This window comes from Macaca thibetana, chromosome 8, assembly GCF_024542745.1.
Source record: "Macaca thibetana thibetana isolate TM-01 chromosome 8, ASM2454274v1, whole genome shotgun sequence".
NCBI classification, from domain to species: Eukaryota; Metazoa; Chordata; class Mammalia; order Primates; family Cercopithecidae; genus Macaca; species Macaca thibetana.
In genome coordinates this window covers 59,974,737-59,994,548 of record NC_065585.1, presented here as the reverse complement: position 1 = coordinate 59,994,548, position 19,812 = coordinate 59,974,737, and the positions used below count along the sequence as shown (strand labels likewise).

Below are 19,812 nucleotides of genomic sequence, written 5' to 3'. Positions count from 1 at the left end.
TTTCTTAACTTTCTTAATAAGCCTCACATAAAATTCAACATCATCATGTATCCAGATATTACTTGACTCACAGTCTTGGAGATGTGTTAGGCCATCCTCACATTGCTATAAAGAAATACCTGAGACTGGGTAACTTACAAAGAAAAGAGGTATAATTGGCTCACAGTTCTGTAGGCTGTACAGGGATCATGATGGTGGCATTGCCTCAGCTTCCGAGGAGGCCTCAGGAAGTATAATCATGGCAGAAGACGAAGTGGGATTGGGCAAGTCACATGGCCAGAGCAGGAGCGAAAGAGAGAGCGAGCTAGGGGCCACACACTTTTAAACAGACAGATCTCACAAGAAGTCACTCACCGTTGCAAGAACAGCGCCAAGAGGATGATGCTAAACCATTCAGGAGAAATCCTCCCCCATGATCCAATCATCTCCCACCAGATTCCACCTCCGTTACTGGGGATTACAATTCAACATAAGATTTGGACGGGGAACACATATTCAAACTATATCATATGTCTACATTGTAGACATTGGAGAATGTGCTTAATCCCTAATAAAATTTATTTTGATGTAAAAGGTAAGAGGGAGGACACAGATTCACCAGGCCTCCAAACAGATACACTAAGAAAGGGGAAAGGGGAAGTCAGTGCTTTGTCTTTTATAATGGATAAAATTGTTTCCATTTGCCCTTACAAAGTGCAGATATACATTTATCATTCAGTTATTTGGGTTATTTAGGCTTTAGGGGTTATTTGGATTTCAGGTTCAGATGGACAAGCCTTTTAATTGATATATTTTAGGCAAATCACCGAGTCTCTGAGGCTCACTTCCATATCTGTTAAAAGGAAGATTTTTGGGTTATTGAAAAGATTAAATAGGATCATGTTTATGAAAATCCCTGCTATGGGATTTTGTATGGCAAACTTAATATTTTCTTCAAGGAACAAAATTTAGTGTACATGCCAATTACAGGAAGTTTTAGTAACACTGAAACAAAAAAAAATTAAAATGATTTGGTGGCCAGGCTTGGTGGCTCATGCCTGTAATCCAATACTTTGGGAGTCCAAAGTGGGAGGATCACTTGGGCCTACGAGTTCGAGACCAGCCTGGGCAACATAGCAAGACTCTTTTTTTAAATGATTTGGTTATGGTGTTTATGCATACCCTTTGTAACTTTTATTGTCTTAAAAGTCCAGAATATTTTATTAGCAATCTTGTCTCTCACATCAAGACACTCTTTTGAGGTATTCTCTGTTGAACTGGGGTACAGTGTAACACCAAATCATTTGAAATTTCTGAGAAAAGTTACAGCGATTTCAAATTTGGAGGAAGTTATTTTTATTTATATGGGAATACTAAGAATAAAGGAACTAATCAAGATAAAAGAGATGATACATAATTATCTTATTTAAGGAGAAGGGTTTGTCATTACTTAGCCGTACATAATCGGACCACAAATTCTAAATCTTTGTATTTTGATCTTTTGAATCCCACCCCATCCCCAACCCTAATCCTTGCCCTTTGATACCTTAGTCTCTTCACATTGCCCTGAACACAGAGAGACAGACTAGACCACTTACAGGCACGTGACTGAACACACACATATATGAGGGAGTTCTATGGGGAGAAGTGGCATCTTCTGCCTGCCCAGGAGGTAACTCCCATTGTTCTATAAGGATGAGTAAGATGCTACATACTAGTATCAGTAACGTAGGATTCTTAAATAGCCTTTTACATAGTTTGCCCAGAATGCTTATTTTTGTGTAGGGTGGGCAAAACCTGTATTATAGTTCTATGATGCCAAGTCAAATTTATTAAATCAATAAACTCTTCTAAGATTCTGAGAGGCAAACAAGTCTTTCTCTTCTTGTAAATTATTCCCAAATTCCAAAGGGCAAAAGCTATTGGAAAAATGATCTTAGTGACATTAAGAGTTTTATGCAATAGAGTAAAAATTAGTCTAGATATGTGTTTTGCCCTTAATGCCGTTTTTTTTTTTTCACTCAGCCAGCAAATACTTACCAAATGATTACTGTACTCAGGCACCATTCTAAGGGCTGAGTAAAAGGAAGTGAATAAGAAAGAAAAAAACCTCTTTTGGGGAGAAAGGGTTGCAGGCAGGCTGCTTCATTCTCAAATTGAAGATTATATTCTAAAACATATCCAAGATTCACATTGTAAAATATATTATTCAACCTGAACATATTCTATAAAACTAATACAGCGGAGTATGATTGGAGTATTAAATTCATTTTTACTTCAGTGTCCATTGTTAAGCCTCATTGTTATTTAAATTCAGACTTGTCCATTAAAAGGTCTATTTGTAATTCACTGAAAAAAATAGATGATATGATAGATATTGTAAATAGAGGATTTATTAAGACATAAATATGAGCACAAGGTAAATTTTGTTAACCATTGCTAATTGACCTCTGCTTTCTAAATTTCTAGGTTTAAGGAAACTAGTATTAAAATGTGATTTTTAATGCTAATATTTACACAATTTTTGTAAGAGGTAAAATGTAATTTGAGCAAATAATGTAAACATATGAGAACCAAAAGAATTAATTTTATTATTCTATAAGAAAATAATGTCAAAATATGTGAACACGTGCTTTTGAGTATGCTTAACCAAACCTATTACAAATGTTCAAAAATATTTCCATTTTCTGTTAGCCACTCATGAGAAAGAAATAATTCACTGGTTGTCTAGTGGTTGTAGAGTTGCTTCATTTGACTTTTAAAGCATTACTTTAACTAGAATCACCTCCAGTTTATGGGAAAATGTGAAGACTCTACAAATTGCATTGGTTAAAAGTAATCTTTAAAAATGGCACTGTAACCATGGAAATATCATTTAGACTCATAAAATTTTAACCACACTTTTTATTCCTTTTCTGGTTTCTAATGTCACCTCTGTTCACTGTAGCATGTTACATGCATATTCCACCCAATTTTCTTATTACTTTTTAACTGTTTAGTTTTTAAATGGGAGAATTGTCTGCCAATGAAGAGAGACTGAACAGAAGAACACTTAGCATGAGATCTACCATCTTTAAAACATTTTAAGGGCACAATACAGTATTGTTGACTATGCAATGTTATATAGCAGATCTCTAGAATTTATTCATCTTGTTTAACTGAAACTTCATGCCCATTGATTAGCAACACGTTCATTTCCCTCTGCCCCCTGGTAACTACCATTTCGCTCTTTGATTCTACAAATTTGACTATTTTAGATACCTCATATAAGTGGAATCACGCAATATTTGTCTTACTGTCACTCAGTATAATCTCCTCAAGATTCATCTATGTTGTTACACATGACAGATTTTCCTTCTTTTTAAAGGCTGAATAATATTCCCTTGAATGTATATACCACCTTTTACAAAATCCATCCGTCAGTGGACATTTAGGTTATTTCCACATCTTGGTGATTTTGAATAGTGCTGTGATGAGTGTAAGATTGCACATAACTCTTTGAGATCCTAATTTCAATTTCTTTGGATAAACACACAGTAGTGGGATTGCTAGGTCATCTGATGGTTCTCTTTTTATTTGTGGAGAGGAGGACCTCCATTCTGTTTTCCAGAGCAGCTGCATTATATTGCATTCCCACCAACAGTGTGCAAGCATTCCAATTTCTCCACTTATCTTTGTATTCTAAGAATACACATAAAAGTAATTCTCTTTATCCTATTAAACAATGAATTTTTGGATTCCTGACACAACAGTGTTCTATTCCTTGAATTTTCTGGCACTACCATTATATGAATATTTTATATATATATATATATATATATATATATTTTTTTTTTTTTTTTTTTTTTTTGAGACAGAGTCTTGCTCTGTCACCTGCACTCTGTCATCTGCACTCTGGAGTGCAGTGGTGCAATCTTGGCTCACTGCAACCTCTGCCTCCCGGGTTCAAGCAATTATGAATACTATTTTTTTTTATTACCTCATCTCTTTCTTCCAGATCTACATGATAGTAATACTTCTGTTTCCTACAATCTATAAAAACACTGGAACCTTTAGTTGTATGTTTTCTAAGTTCTAAACCTAAAATGTTTTGAATACGTAAAATATTCTATACAGAAATACCAGAAGCTATTTATTTCTTAGAAACATCCAGCAATTCATTCAAATAGTGTTAAAGTATATACATATTACACAAGCCAATTCCCCTACAGTGTATTTATTGAATACATTAATAGACTTTTCTGGGAAAAGCTGGTTAATTGTAAATGCTGACCTCTCACTGCCTTTTCCAGAGGTTGTTGAACTTCTGTGGCCTAAGCATTTTATCTGTCAAATAGCTACAAATTCTTTTCAAGTTTGTTTTTTTAATGTTCCAAATACAAATATAATTGATTCATTTCCCAGTGTTTCACAGGCACAGGACTTTAATGATTTTTTTTCTAGCTTTTTAAAATATTGAGTATGATGAGCTGTAAAAACTCTAAAAACAAAATAAAAATAAATGAATAGATAAAAGACAATGTTCATCTGATAAATACCAGGGCAAGAAATTTGTACTTGAATAAGCTAAGAAAGTCATTAACAGCAGTATTTCTGATGGAAACTAATGGTATACCTGCTCAAGCTACACTGAATCTAATAATCTGTGACAGAAGAAATGGGAACAGGTATGAACACATTTCATTTAATCAGAAATTGGAAGAAAAGAAAAGTGAGGCACTTTTCTGCCCCAATTTTTTTCATAGCTCAACAGACAGAATCACAGTGGAAAAGAGATTTATTGCCAAAATGGTGCTGACCTTTTACAATTCTTGCCCCATATTCTGGAAATTAATTCATTTTTTTAAAAAGTACATTTTCATGACTGGCACAAAGTTTTTATACTGGTAGCATTCAAGTTGCAAAGAGGCATCCTCCAGCTCAGTCCCTGGCATGGTACACCTTTGTCACCCACCAGCCAGGACTGTGCCCAGCTGGTTCTCCACCCATTAAATCTCTCACTGGCACAACCACGCTGCACTATCAGCCTGGCCCTGCCTAAGAATCTTCCCTTCTAAACCTTCGCTGTCTTTAGAATGTCTCTGAATATGGAAAATCACAAGCTCTGGGGTAGCCTGTTCCAGGATAGCCTGAGATGAAATGAAAGTTCAGGCCTTTGGAAACCTGATAAGAATTCTTTTCACTTGGAACCTGATAAGTATCCCAGAAACCTTATGCATATTTGATATTTTTTGTCTTGCCTCAGTTTTAGGAATACATTTTAATAATATTAAGTAACCTTTCCTAAAAGTAGGCCTTCCTAGCCTGTGGTCTATTGGAAATAATACCTACCCCTGCTATATAAAGCTGTGTGAATTGAACAAGTTCTGGAATCATTTTGGGCCTTAGTTGTTCCAAAAATGTGGAAAACAGCTTATCTTTAAAAAGGCAGAAATCTGAGAAAATAAGATATAATGTTCACACACACACACAAACAGTGAAAAGCTGAGAGCATTTTTATTTTATTCCAAGTCAGGACGAAACAGGGAAAGAAAACAATACTGTTTCCATTTTCACTACCTTCCAGAAACAATGCTGAGTTTTTTACATATGTCATTTCATTATTGCCTAAAATAACTTCAATGAGTAGCTATTTTATAAATAACTGATTTTAGAAAGGTTAAGTAACTTCCCCAAGCTCACATTGCTCGTAAGAGGCAGAATCAGCCTTCAATCGGGGTCTGTAAGATTCTAACACCCTTAGATATTTTCATTGTATTAGGGTTTCACAAATTTTATTAATTTGGATTTTTATAGTCCCCTTTTGGTTTGTGCTGAAACTATGCATCATTGGTATTTTTTACTTAGTTTTTTATTAAATTACCTCATTATTTATTTAAAATAAATGTATCTAACACTCAACTTTAGTTCACTCTAATAAATGAAAAACCAAGTATCTCTTTTCATAAGTAGGAGATATATTTAAAATAAACATAATGAAAAGACAAAACTTTTTAAAAAAGCTTGATATTTGTGTATGACCAAAAAGCCCTGTGTTCCTGCTCTCCTCTCTATTTCTCTCTCATTCTCTTTCTCCCATTAAAAAGAATAGACAGTATTAGAGAGATGTTAAGACTGACACAAACATTCTCATTGATGCAATCCAAAGAACTGGAAGAGCAATGTTCTCACTACATGAGTCAATGTTCATATTTTATTGTATATTGATAAATTATAATTGCATATATGTAAGGGGTACAAAGTGATGTTATAGTGTATGTATACATATGTAGAATGATTAAATCAAGTTAATTAACATATTCATCACCCCAATACTTATCAATTTTTGTGATGAAAACATTTGAAATTTACTATCTTAGCAATTTTGAAATATACACTGCAGTGTTATTAACTATAGTCACCATACTATGCAATAGATCTCAAAAAACCTTACTCCTCCTCTCTAACTGAAACCTTGTACTCTTTGACAAACATCTCCACATTTCCCTCACCTCCAGCTTCTGGTATCCACCATTCTACTCTCTGCTTGTGACCACTGTTTTAGTTTCCACATAGAAGTGAGAACATGCAGTATTTGTCTTTTTGTGCCTGGCTTATTTCATTTAATATAATGTCCTCTAGGCTTATCCACGGTGTTATAAAAGCCAGTCCTTCCTTCTTTTCTTAAGGCTGAATAGTATTCCATTGTGTATATATGCCACATTTTCTTTATCCATTGACCAATTGTTAGACACTCAGGTGGATGCTACAGCTTAATTATTGTGAATAATGCCACAATAAATATGAGAGTGCAGATATCCTTTCACTATGGGTCAATATTTTTAATGAATCTTCCCATATAACAATATCTTGGGCAGCCCTAGCAGTTTGTGCACCTCCCCTAAACCCCCAGGAAATGCAGAGCTCAATCCTGCTGATCTGCATCTCATGTCTGAAAAGATGATGCCACTGAATGATATTCTGACTGGATGTCACCATCCAGCACTTTTTTGTTTGTTTATTTGTTTTTTGGCACAAGTTTCTACTTGAAGTTGGAAGAAACTCCGCCTGCAGACTGTTAGATTACATTGGAAAAGTATCCCACATTTTACAGAGTTTGATATCTCAGAATTGTTCAAAGTGAGATAGCATTTCATGCCATGTATTTCAAAGCCCTGAGGATCTCAGCAGGCAGATGGCCCTCTGGGTCACTAGCCACTGCTGACAATGGGATGCCCTCACCTGGGCTCTCTCCGTGACATGTCAAATGATTTCCATCAAAATAGAATACTGCCTTCTCAGATGTCCTCATTTTTAACAAGGAAAGCTTATGACACACACAATGAAAAGAACACTTAAAGTCATAAATATTTTATACATATTTGTTTCAATAGAGCAAGTTGATTGTAGAGAAACTGCTAGGCTAGTGCCCAAATGTTCTAGGGATAGTTCAATAAAGCCTCTTTACAAGCCTGTTATTGCCTTTCAAAGGATGTAAGGTGTCAACATTCCTAATTAATACCACAGAATTTGTCCAAAGGGAATAGGAAGAAACTACCACAAAAATACTGAAATAGATAACAAATAATTTTGAATAAACCTTCTATTTATATAACACAGAAGTAGTTGAGCATTAGCTGCTAAATATAATAGTATTACTATTTGGGTACTGATGTTGAGAGCTTAGGCATGATCTAAATTGCTGTAAATAGGAGAGAGTGTATGACACACAATGGTAAGAAATAAAGGCTGTATGAACAAAGCACTGGGTTAGTTACAGCCAAATATGAAGACTTACATGACTTGAGCAAATGGCTTACCTCTCTGTGCCTCAGTTTTTTAATCTATAATATGAGTATAATGATGGCACTTCCCTCGTGGTGCTGGTGTGAATATTAAATGGAAAAAAAATATTTAAAGTACTTAAAAGGGGGCTTGACATATAGTAAGCCCTCAATACATGTAAGTTTTTAACTAAAGTTAAGCCTCAAAGTTTTACTGCCAAGGAAAAAGCAGTGACAGAACTATTTAAAGAACCCAGGTATATTAAGGAGAAATTTTCAGTCTGGTGTTCTCTGACAATTAACAGATCCTCATCTCCCACTTTAACCTGGAAAATCAGACATTCATACTTTGTTTCAAACAATAGCTAATTAGATTTTAATAACAAATGAGGTTCAGAAAAGGATGGACAGAGGAAGAGGCTGTCTCAGAGTAGAGAGGCACCCAGGGTATGCAAATTATAACATGCCCCCTTAGCACACCTACACAATGCTTTGGATCAAGAGAAAAACATTTTTCATGACACTTGCAATTACAATCTAACATGAAGCAGGATGGTATATGAAGTTCCATATGTACATTCTAAACATGGCCCAGTTCTATTTGTACTGCCACCATGGAAAAATGATAAATTTTTTTCAAATAAAAACTGGAAATAAAGAAAAAGATATCAGAGAAAGATCTACTTCTACTCTGTTAGACATGCTGTCAACGTCTTGGGCTGTAAGATGTTAAATGCTTAAAATAAGTGATCTACTATTAACAGGGGTACCTAAAATACAGACAGTCACATACACATTTCATACTTACACTGATAGGTGTCGTATGTTTTTATGTCTAAATGAGACAGCTTTCAAATCTCAAAACAAAAAATCTGTTACCATCAATAATACGGGCTAAAAAGTTTATAAAGTAAAAATATATATAATAGATAAGTATGAATTCTACATAAAAAGTAATTACATCTAAAAGTCACTTGAAAATGCTCTTTATATAATCAAGTGCATAGCTTCTCACCTCACTACTCTAATTGCACTTCAGTCCTCTGAAACTTACCTGTGTGCCTGAGAATCAATCTTTGTTCCCGTAAAATATAAAATATCATGTTTTTTGAAACCATTCTTAACCTTTGCTGTAGGAAAAATAATATTAATATAAATTTAAATCACTTGAAATTTTCTGATATTTATATGAAAACTAATAACTTTGAGATAAGACCCAATTATTCTAAAACTTTACCCAGAATTTTAAATGATTTCAAAATTTAAGATATATTTCATTTTCTGATATTCATGGACATGTTTTATCGCCATTATTTATTGATGCTAAGCAACAAATAGATTTTTCTTTGAGTTGTTTCTATCAACTTAAAGGGAGTAACTATATCTGGAAGTATTGATATATTAGATTGAAAAAGTTTAGCCAAAAAGAATGACATCAGCAAGATGACAGAATAGGAAATCTGAGGCTTAATTTCCTTCTCTTCCTACCAGAAAGTTCAACTAGCAACTATCCATTGACTAGAATATTCTTTTGAAAGATTCAATTTATTTTTTATTTAATTTTTATTTAATTTTTATTTTTATTTTTTATTCCTATGCAAGATATGGTATTTTCTATATAAATAATAAAACTGGTTCTATATTTTCATAACCCAAACATATCCAATTCATGAGTCAATTACATTGAAATATTCAATGACTTTTAGCTATTATTAATACCTTGGTATGCAGCTATTGATAGAGCTGTAAGAAGGTCTGATGAAAAACACACTGATCTATTCTATTCTATTCTATTCTATTCTATTCTATTCTATTCTATTCTATTCTATTCTATTCTATTCTATTCTCACAACACAGAACACTTCTATGACCAAATGTGGTGGTAGAGGGGTTTTCCCACACAGCAAGCTGTTCTCCAGTGGACACCAACTGGGTGCCCTATAGTTAATTCAGTTCACAGTATCTATCTGGAGACAGCATCCGAACCCACAGGTTAAGGACTCAGTCCACAAGACTACCCTTCCCACTCCCCCATTTCATGTACCAGCGCAAGTCCCAGCTCTTTACCTGTGCTCTGCTCTACTGGCTATAAATCAAGGTTCCCATGCACCCCCTCCTCCTGTTCAATACTTTGCTAGGATGGCTCACAGAATTCAGGAAAAAACTTCACTGGAAGGGTTTTGAGCATAGGAGCTTCTGTCCCAGTGGAGTTGGTGTGCACCCTCCTCCTGGCATGTGGCTATTTTCACCAACTGAGAAGCTCATCAAATTTCATGTTCAAGAGTTTTATGGCACTTAAGCTCCAGCACCTCTCACTTTCTTCAAGGTCAGTGGGTGAAGCTGAAAGTTCAAACCCTCTAATCACTCAGTCTTTCTGGAGATCAACACTATCTTGAGACTATCTAGGGACCTTACCCTAAGTCACCTCATCATCATAAACTCAAGTGAGAGCAAAGAGCTTGTTATGAATAACAGAAGACACTGCTATCACTTAAGAAATTACAAGAATTCCAGAAGCTCTGTACGAAAACCAAATATTATAATGACAGATGCTCCCATCACCCTTATCATTTAGGAAATTATAAGGGATTTAGGAGCTCTGTGCTAGGAACCAGAGACTAAGACCAAAAATATATATTCCTTATTACGTAGAAAAAAAAAAATACAGAAATCCAGTTTCAAAAAAGCATTGTTCATCACTCCCTTAAAAGGTCAATGTTTATTTAAAATTTATTAAAGTTATGTACACATATGCAAGTAAATATTCACAATTCTTCTTTGTAACCCAGAAGCGAATTCCCTCTGCTCTTTCACTTGTTGATACTGTTAGAAGAGGATCTCCAAAACAGTGCTATAGATGCTTGCCCCCCTTCCTAACACTCACTTGCCAAAACTCTGCTAATCAAAGCAGTTCCCAGTTCCCAAAGTAAATCTAAAAGTAACTCCCACCAAGGACCCATGTTTTTAGAGGAAGGTTTGTTGGGAACATGTCATTGCCAACCTTCACACAAGGGACATCAATATTCTGTCATGTTTATTTCAAATCAAGTATTTAATGTGACCCTCAGGTAAGTGCAGAAATATGTGATTCTGTGCTGGATTTATTTTATCACCTTCAGTAAGACCCTGGTCAAGTGACTTTGTGTCTCAGGATTCTCTTCATTAAGATGAGTATTTGTGAAATACAGTATAAATAATTTAGTTTTGGATGTACAGTGCAGACCCTGGATGGATGGATGGATGGATGGATGGATGGATGGGTGGACGGACGGACGGACGGACAGACAGACAGACAGACAGACAGACCGACAGACAGACAGACAGACAGACAGACAGATAGATAGATAGATAGATACACATATACACTAAGTAACACCATACCTTCTTTGCTCAGCAAGTAATGCTAGGTGTAGATGATACAACAGAAAGAAAGCCAGGCAAACACAGCACCCTTCCTCTTTATCAAAGTACAGTCTAGTGATCATGAGTCTTGTGGATTACCCCAGTCAAATTCCAATAAACACATGATGTTAGAGCATTGTGTTCAGGTCTATAAAGTGTAGCTTATTAGAGGAATCTGATTATAAAGGAAAAAGCCCTTCCAATTAAGTTTGTTTTCTTATTTGGGAACAGATTTGTTCACAAAAATCTAGGAGAGAACTCAACTTTTACTGAATTATTTCAAAAATTTATTGACTAAAAATGCTCCAGTGTTCTATTTATCTTGATCTATACCAGGATAATCATATAACTGATGATTTTTCTAAATTCTATATTCTCATATAATGAATAAAGGAAAACACAGGTGAGTTGGTATCCAAAATCTATTTCAAAAAGTAACCTGCAGAGGATATGGCATGATCATTCATAAGACAGATTAAACCCAATTTCCAATTCCTTCTACATCTGTTATAATTCTGGAAATTATTTTATAAACATGAAATATAAAGTACTACAAGACTCTGAAATTCTGAGTTATCCAGTATTTTATTATATCCCGCATAATTTCAGTGTTAAAAGTGTTTTGGTAATATTACAAAACTTTAAGATTTAAGTGTTCTTTTTTAAATTAACTATGTTTCCCAAATATACTTTGATTAAAAAAAAACAAGGGTTTATTTATAGGATAATAGTGTCTTTTTTTCACCATACTATTTCATTTACTGTCAGATTAATTTTATGCAATTTTAAAAATGAAGTCACTTTATTATATTCTAATCTTTGAATGTGTATACACTAAATTTAATTAAATGAAAATTGTTAAACAACCATGACAACCTTTCCCCCAGCTATTCAGAATTATGAGTTAACTATACATTTTCAAAGGGCTTTTAAAATTATTCCTGTAAAGCAATTAATTCCAAATCACATTTTCCTGTTGGATATAAAGTGATTTTTTAGATATTTCTACTTGTAGTGCTAAAATTAATCCCATAAGCAACTGTGGAAAGCAGTCAAATGTGTGAAATTTCAAAGTTCATAATCTTAGCATTAATCAGCACTTGGTTTTTTTGCACTAGCATTAACTTAGGCAATTTAGAGTACTATCCTAAAATTATCATCATCATTTCCAGCATTGGGAGTAAATAATGATTTTTAGACACTACATAATTAGTATGAAAAATCAAAAATTGATGCATTATCAAACACAAATTATGTGCCAAATAAAACTACTATAATCTATCAATCCAACTAGTTAAATATGATTGTCAGTGATCCCAAAATACTCAAAATACAATAATCATTATCTTCAGAAAATATCAGCGTACGATTTGGAATAAGAGAAATGTTAATGTATGTGTAACAGAACATCCAAACAATGTGACTAAATTTTTTCAATATTTAAATTTTTACACATTTTAAATAAAATTATGTAACTCACAATAATTTTACTGTAAAGTTAATTGTTCTTTTTACCTAATCAAAGTAGTTTTACAACAAAAAGGTCTTTTTCAGACAAATGCCTAAAGCACGTTCTTAATTAAAATGATTTTTAATTAGTTCAAACCTGAACTTAAAAAAATATTTAGGCAGAACTACTACAAATCAGGGAAAAGCATGTAGAAGTGTATGGGGAAATCCTAATATGTTTCCACTAATTCCATCCCTTATCTCCTACTCATTATGAGGGTATGTATTTTCACATCCCAGTAAAGATTATCTGTGCTATAATTAGTGATGTGCCCAGGCTGCCTCACTACAATGCTTCTTCCCATGACTGGTCAGAACAGAATATTAGAGAAAGCTCTAGTCTGGGCTGAAAGGCAAAACATTCATTCTCTGATACAAGAACTAATAATCAACCTGAGGGTGATTCTTGCCCAAGAACCTCACTGATTTATAATAGAAATCAAATGAAAATATACACATAAACTATTTTTATAAACTTCCACCCACTATATGAATAAGTGTCATTATGATGATTGTCACCCATGCCCACAAGCTTAGCCCAGTTCCAGATTCTAAACACCCATTTCCATACTCTGATAGAGACCACATAGTCTATCTGGAGGGAATTAACGGAACCTTAGGTAGGTAACTCAGGTGTCTTTAATGTTCTTTCTAAAACCAACCCGCCTCCCATTGGAGTTGCTTTCTGCCTTACTCTCTCTTGCCTTCTTGGAAGATCTCACCTGAATATTATAGCTGATAGCTCAGAACCCCCTGATACTTCAATACCTCTCACATTCTGTCTGGCTATCTTACTGATCGTCATACTCTCTAGGTTTTTGGCTTAGCATTAATAAATAGTTCAGTCATTTAGCTGATTTAGACTCAATGTAACAAATTCTTTTCTAAACACGATTATCTACAAATACAGCAAGCTGCCTTAAGAGTTCTGTATCATTTGAGATAGTCAAGACAAAGCTACATATTCATTGGCCATAATTACTGTAAAAGGCACTGCTGCTCTGTTTGCAAGATTAGACAAGATCACTGTAAGATAGTAATCACCAGCTTCACCATTGAACCACTCTGGTTCTCTGATGCTTCTGGAGTTACAGTTCTGAAGACATCATTATGGTTCCTGACATCATTACATCTTAACAAACTAAAAAAAATATTCCTATAGAATCCAAAATAAATAGACTCTTATTTGAAAATTATTTGTGATTTCAGTTAAATGTACTCCAGAAACACAAATGATCTGTGTGTCTAGATGTTAAAACTATTACTGCACTAACATCTTCATTAAAGACAGCAGTAATTAGACAGAGAAAATGATGTCATTAACTCTGAAAAAGAGGGTTCTTTAAAATCACGTATGGTAAGTGATATGGTTTGACTGTGTCCCCACCCAAATCTTGAATGCCCAAGTATTGTAGAAGGGTTCTGGTGGGAGGTAATTGAGTAATGGAGGCAGGTCTTTCCCATGCTGTTTTTGTGATGGTAAATAAGTCTCATAAGATCTGATTGTGCTATGGGGGTGGGGGTTTCCCTGCGCAGGCTCTCTCTTTTTGCCTGCTGCCATTCATGTAAGATGTGACTTGCTCCTCCTTGCCTTCTGCCATGATTGTGAGGCTTCCCCAGTCACGTGAAACTGTAAATCCATTAAACCCTTTTTCCTTATAAATCACCCAGTCTCAGGTGTGTCTAATACAATAAGCCATGTCCCAAACCAAATGTCCATAAAGAATATGGTAGTTCTAATTATAATTGATGTTAGTATACTCTTTTCAATTTGAAATCAAAAGCTGTTTATACTGTGTCTATAAATCAATCTTATAAATTAAACTAAAACATGAATGGTGCAAAAGTTTGACAGTCACTTTATAATACTTGCAGGAAAAGTTTCTGTAGATTTGGTAAATAAAGTTAAATGTATTTTAACATTAAGTTCCTCCTTTTTCCTTTTATGATTGTTTTATAGTATTGTTTTATGTTTAGCTTCAGTTTTAGGAGAGAAAAATAAAACATCTTAGCATACCATATACAGTAACTTAAATTCTATGATACTATAGAAAGTGACTGATTTTCCTAGCCTTTTTATCTTTCCATTTCTGTATGAAATAACAAAACCCACTGATATGGGTATTTGTGATCCACTATGCTAAAAAGCCCTGTCGTTTCTTGGTCTTTTTTATTTCATGACTCTTGTGAGCCAGATGGAAAATAGGATAAAGACATGAGAATTATTGGGCAGAACAATGGGTTCGAATTATAAAACTGAACAGTTAGGAGGGGCAGGGAAATAAGGAAAGAGAAGGCAGAATGGAGACAGGTAAAAATGCAGTGAGCATGTTCAGAAGACAGTTTGCCAGTGGAGTCGCAACTTACCAAGAATCACTATAGACAATGTCAAGGGTTAACAATTTAAATTCAAGCATTTATCCTTTGTGTTACAAACAATTATACTCTTTTAGTTATATTAAAATGAGCAAGTAAATTATTATTGGCTGTAGTCACCCTGTTGGGAAATTACATACTAGATGTTACTCATCGAAGCCTTGTTTTTAAAGTGAAAATCTCAGATGATTCTCCCCTGTGTTTTCTGATTCACTGTCCTGCACTCTAAATGGCCATCAACTCAGGAATAGAGATTATTGAGCCTCCAAGACCTACCTAATGGAGCAGTTATATAACTACCATTGGTAGTTATTCCAATAAGTTACTACTCATTTTGGTTTTCACTCCATTACAGTTTTTGATATGATTATTTGAACCTAAAAGTGTAATGTAGTTTGGTTCCTAAGAGTTGTTTTAACTGATGAATAATAGGTGCTGGGAATTAGTTTGTGTTACTTAAAAATGTGAATTGAATTGTATCTCATTTAGAATGAGGGATTTGTGAAAGCCAAATATAGTCACATTATCTGTAAAAAGTGTGAATGGCTGAACAATTACTCAAGAAACATGATCCATAGTGGCAACAAATATAACTGCTGTTCGTAAGACTTTGCTTTTCTATAAAGTATTTTGTGACCTGTCTTACCTACAGTTTCTTTTACCTTTTTTGCATTTATATATGCTCCCTAAAAATATAGATTATGTAAATTTCTCTAATTTCTTATTAGTTATAAATCTGAATTAGAACAAAAATAAGCATTCCTGCTACTGAAGAAGTCAGAAGACTTATTTAAAAGTATGATTTTGGGGGCAGAGGTATATATAAGGTGGATTTATTCTATATATTGCTGTACTATTTTATTTCAAATATAGTAATGCATAAAGTTTAAAATTAAATGTGCTTTCCATGTAGATTAATACTATCCATTTCATCTTTGTCAAGTAGAAGTAATTGGTTGGCTTAGTACAATCCAGTCCGACCGAGTAGCTCTGTTGTTTTTCAGAAATGGGAGAGATTGAAAGTTTAAGCAGCATTCATCATCAGGAGAATTTGTTTTAAAAGCTTCCAAGCTCCCAAACAGCCAGTAGATAAATTACCCACTATTCAGAGAAGGAGAGCACAATTAGTTTTACATTATGCTAAACCAATCACCTCCGTAAGTGACTGTTTCTTGAGAAAAAAGCAATATGAATGTCATAGTTTGTCCTCTTTCTCCCAGGCTTTACAGCCAACAGTAAGCCTTTTCTCATACTAGCACTTTTATGGAAAGCTTTGTGAATATGATTTGCCACTGTTTTTAGATAAGGAGAAATATATTCATGACTTGTAACCATATGGTTAATAATACCTGCTTCACAATGCAAAGTCAATGAGGTTTTTGTTTTATTCAAATGCTTTGAAGCTTTATGGTGAGAAGGAAGACTTCAATAAATTATTTTCAAACCTACCTTTCTTCCTCCAACAATTATTTTTATGTAATTATTTACAATTAAGCAAAGAAAGGTGTAAGAAAATATTATACTGGGGGTAATGAATTATGCACAAAAAATCTGCAGGTTGTTTTTTTCATCTTAACGAAGTAAATATTTACTAAACAGCCATTACCTCTTTTGACACATGCAGGATGGTGTAAGAATGTACCAAATTCATGTCAACTGCCATGACTTAACCTGGAGAAATACCATGACTAGTAAACTTTATATACACAGCTGCTGCAGTATTTTTCGCATTTTCCATTTATAATAAGAAAGTGATCAATGGAGGCCTTAGAGGAAAGAGTGCAATTGCAATCATATAAATAGCCTTATTTCCTTTTTGCATACAAGTGAATCTATCAAAATTCAAACATTGTATTACCTTATTTTCATATATCAGTGTTCACCTATGGGTTACTTGTATTTTATTTTTTAAGTTATTCATTCTCATATTGATAATTGATCATTGTTGATACATGCATGCAGGTCATATACAAAACTTCCTTTACACCACCCAAAAAGTAGTCTACTTATGTTGTATAATAAGTTCGAACCTTTGTGACTTAAGTACCAAATGGACTCTTCCCATGCACATAAACACAACCTGGAACTGCATGAGAAACACATTTGAATACAGCTTTCGTTTTTCAAAATTCATATATATGTGATCAGTGTAGAGTATAAATTGAGTAAGGAGAAAGAGAGGGAGGAGAAAAGGAAAAAGGCAGTGAGGGAGAGAAACAGAGAAAGAGAATATATCAAAATACAGCATCAAAATGTACTTACGTCTTATTCATGAAAGTTTCTTTCCTAGGAATATAAGTTTTTAAATGTGTTTGACTGTAGAAAAGACTATTAAGTGGGTATGTTTCATTTTTAGTTCAGTTTAATTTTTTTTCTTTTTTTCATGTTAGACAGGTAATGTGCCAACATCATAACAAGGTTTGAAGGAGGCACATCTCACATGTGAGTGTGAAAACTCAATCATCATGTTCACTGAGTCTCTTTCAACCAGTAGTCTTGGCCAGCATGAAATCTGGGGGGCTGCAAACTTCCAGAGAAATTCTCACCACCCATTTGCCATACTCAGTCTTTTTCATAATCTTTGTATCATGGACTTCAAATCTTTAGTAAATAAAGTCAAGTTACCTAATTCTCTGGCTACTTATAAAAGGCCAACATGTCCCATCCAGACTGATGCCTTGATTTGCATGTCTTTGACTCTTAAGACATATACAGATTTTCTGTCTAACCCCTAAGACCTTTGAAGTTGATGGGATAACAGTAGGTCTAATATTTTTGTCTAAATATAAAGCCCTGGAACTTGATAGGATTCTAGATAAATACATGATTTTCCCCACTGATAGAGTCTTGCATTATTTTATCTTCATATTCAATTTCAATCAGTTCTTCAACCAATTGAATTTGGGCTCTTACATAATGCTTCAGACTCGTGGTTGCACCATGAAGTCTTTAGATGTTTCTGATTTTCTTTTGCAACCAAGATTGTGAAATGCAGATCAAAGACCTGTATTGGCTTTTTTTCCTATCCCAGATGCATAAGGCTTAGGACTGCACTGTTCAAAGGTAAGTATCCTATGGTCAGTCTTGATAGGGGCAACAAAGATTCATGAGTAATTCAAATTTCTTTCCCTAGCCTAGAACTTTAAGTGGTTCCTACTTTGACTTGGACAAGAACTCAAGTTGAAAATAATTGCTGACCTCAGGCAGTAAATTAGCTGGATTTTTAAAAAATTGTAACACTCCATAAGTGAAAACAATTATAGAATTGCCTAGAACAAAGGACCTAAGAACCTACCATCAAAATTATTTGTACTAAATATCTAATTCTTCCTTTATTCTTCTCCTGATTTAACCTTAAAATCTATCAGTATATGCATGCTATCAACAATGAAACACAAATCTCTGTATTAAAAAATTTTTATTTTCTCAGTTTCTACAGATAAAGTGATCTGAAATAACGCATGATGCCGCAAAGCAGAAGAGAAACTGTGACAACCCCCAGAAATGTGAAAGGAGGTTTCTTACTGGACAGCAGCATCTTTGGTTCAATTTATATAAAAACCCAAATAAATAAAATGGACAGTATTGCTCAATTTTAGAAATTCCATTTCTTCTATGTTTTAAGCTGTACAATTGTCAGGTTTTTATGGTTTAAATTGTAAATGTGTTTTCCCCTTTGCTAATTATGTTTTTTTTTTTAGTCTTAAAATGTGAAAGGCATTTATGAATGGTAAGGGAGACACTATATACAAATGTATATTTGTAAAAGCTATTTTTATGATTAGCATGTTTCACTGTTGATCATATATAAAAGGTGATATTGCAATTCTGTATTTAAAGCTTATTTCCAACAATGTCATGTAAGAAAATATGCATCTTATGCTAGTTTTTATAATTTATTTTTAATTTATAGTTTAAAGTACTTGAGATCATAATGATAAAATACTTGAAAAAGTTATATTTCTGCCCTGTATAAGCACCCTTTTTATTAATAAAGAATGCAGATATTTCAGATGTGATATAATAGTTAAAGAACTGTTGGTTTGATCTGTGATTAAGTTGAGCATGCTCCGCTCTACAGAACTAAAATGATCCAATTATTACTTCAGTCTGGGTATGAGATTCCATGGACAGGTTTTAGTGTTCATACAAGTAAGGACTAAATTGCCAAGGAAAAGACTGTCTTGCCTTTGGATCCAAAAGTTTAAATTAGTGCATACTCATGTCATTTCACCTCCTGTTCCTAGGAACTCTCCATTCCCAAGCATTGCAAGTGTTTTCCAGATAATCTTAGCTGTTGTCTTGTGCTGTGGAAATGGAAGAAACCATCTTCACAGACTGTAGGAGAATTCAACATATAATTTCTTAATAAATACAGTTTCTTTTAAAACAAAGTTGGTGTGTATCTTTCCTTTGGGGTACATTTAGCTTTAATATTCAGTTTGAACTTTTTCAGTCACTGTGCTACCACAAAATCATCACCATAATGAAAGTAGCGTATTTTTACCAAAGTATGCATTATAGGTTCTACATGCCCACACCCTCTTGGGAGTGACCTGTATTCTGGAACATGATAATTTGCCATGTAAAAGAAAGCCAGATGGCCTTCAAACCTTGACAGAAGTCATACTCCAGTTTATATTTTAGGAAAGTATATTTTTCCTCCAAATACAGAATTTTAAGAAAATATTTCAGAATACTACTGAAGATGAAACTAGTTCATCGGGAGGTATTTATGTTCTGCCAGACTTAAAGTCTGTACCTAAATGACTACAAGTTCCTC

General features: G+C 34.0%; 1 protein-coding gene and 1 pseudogene across 5 annotated transcripts in view; one reads left to right on the top strand and one right to left on the bottom strand.

Annotated features, from left to right (window-relative positions):
- RALYL (RALY RNA binding protein like) overlaps nucleotides 1-19,423 on the top strand; it is a 715,531-nt gene extending 696,108 nt beyond the window's left edge. For all 5 annotated transcript variants that reach the window (XM_050801558.1, XM_050801556.1, XM_050801557.1 and 2 more), the window contains one exon: nucleotides 18,460-19,423. In XM_050801558.1, coding sequence (XP_050657515.1) covers nucleotides 18,460-18,477 — 18 coding nt within the window. In that variant the 3' untranslated portion in view covers nucleotides 18,478-19,423. The remainder of the gene's footprint in view (nucleotides 1-18,459) is intronic.
- On the bottom strand, nucleotides 17,414-17,509 carry LOC126961950 (uncharacterized; annotated as a pseudogene).
- Nucleotides 19,424-19,812: the final 389 nt, after the last annotated feature.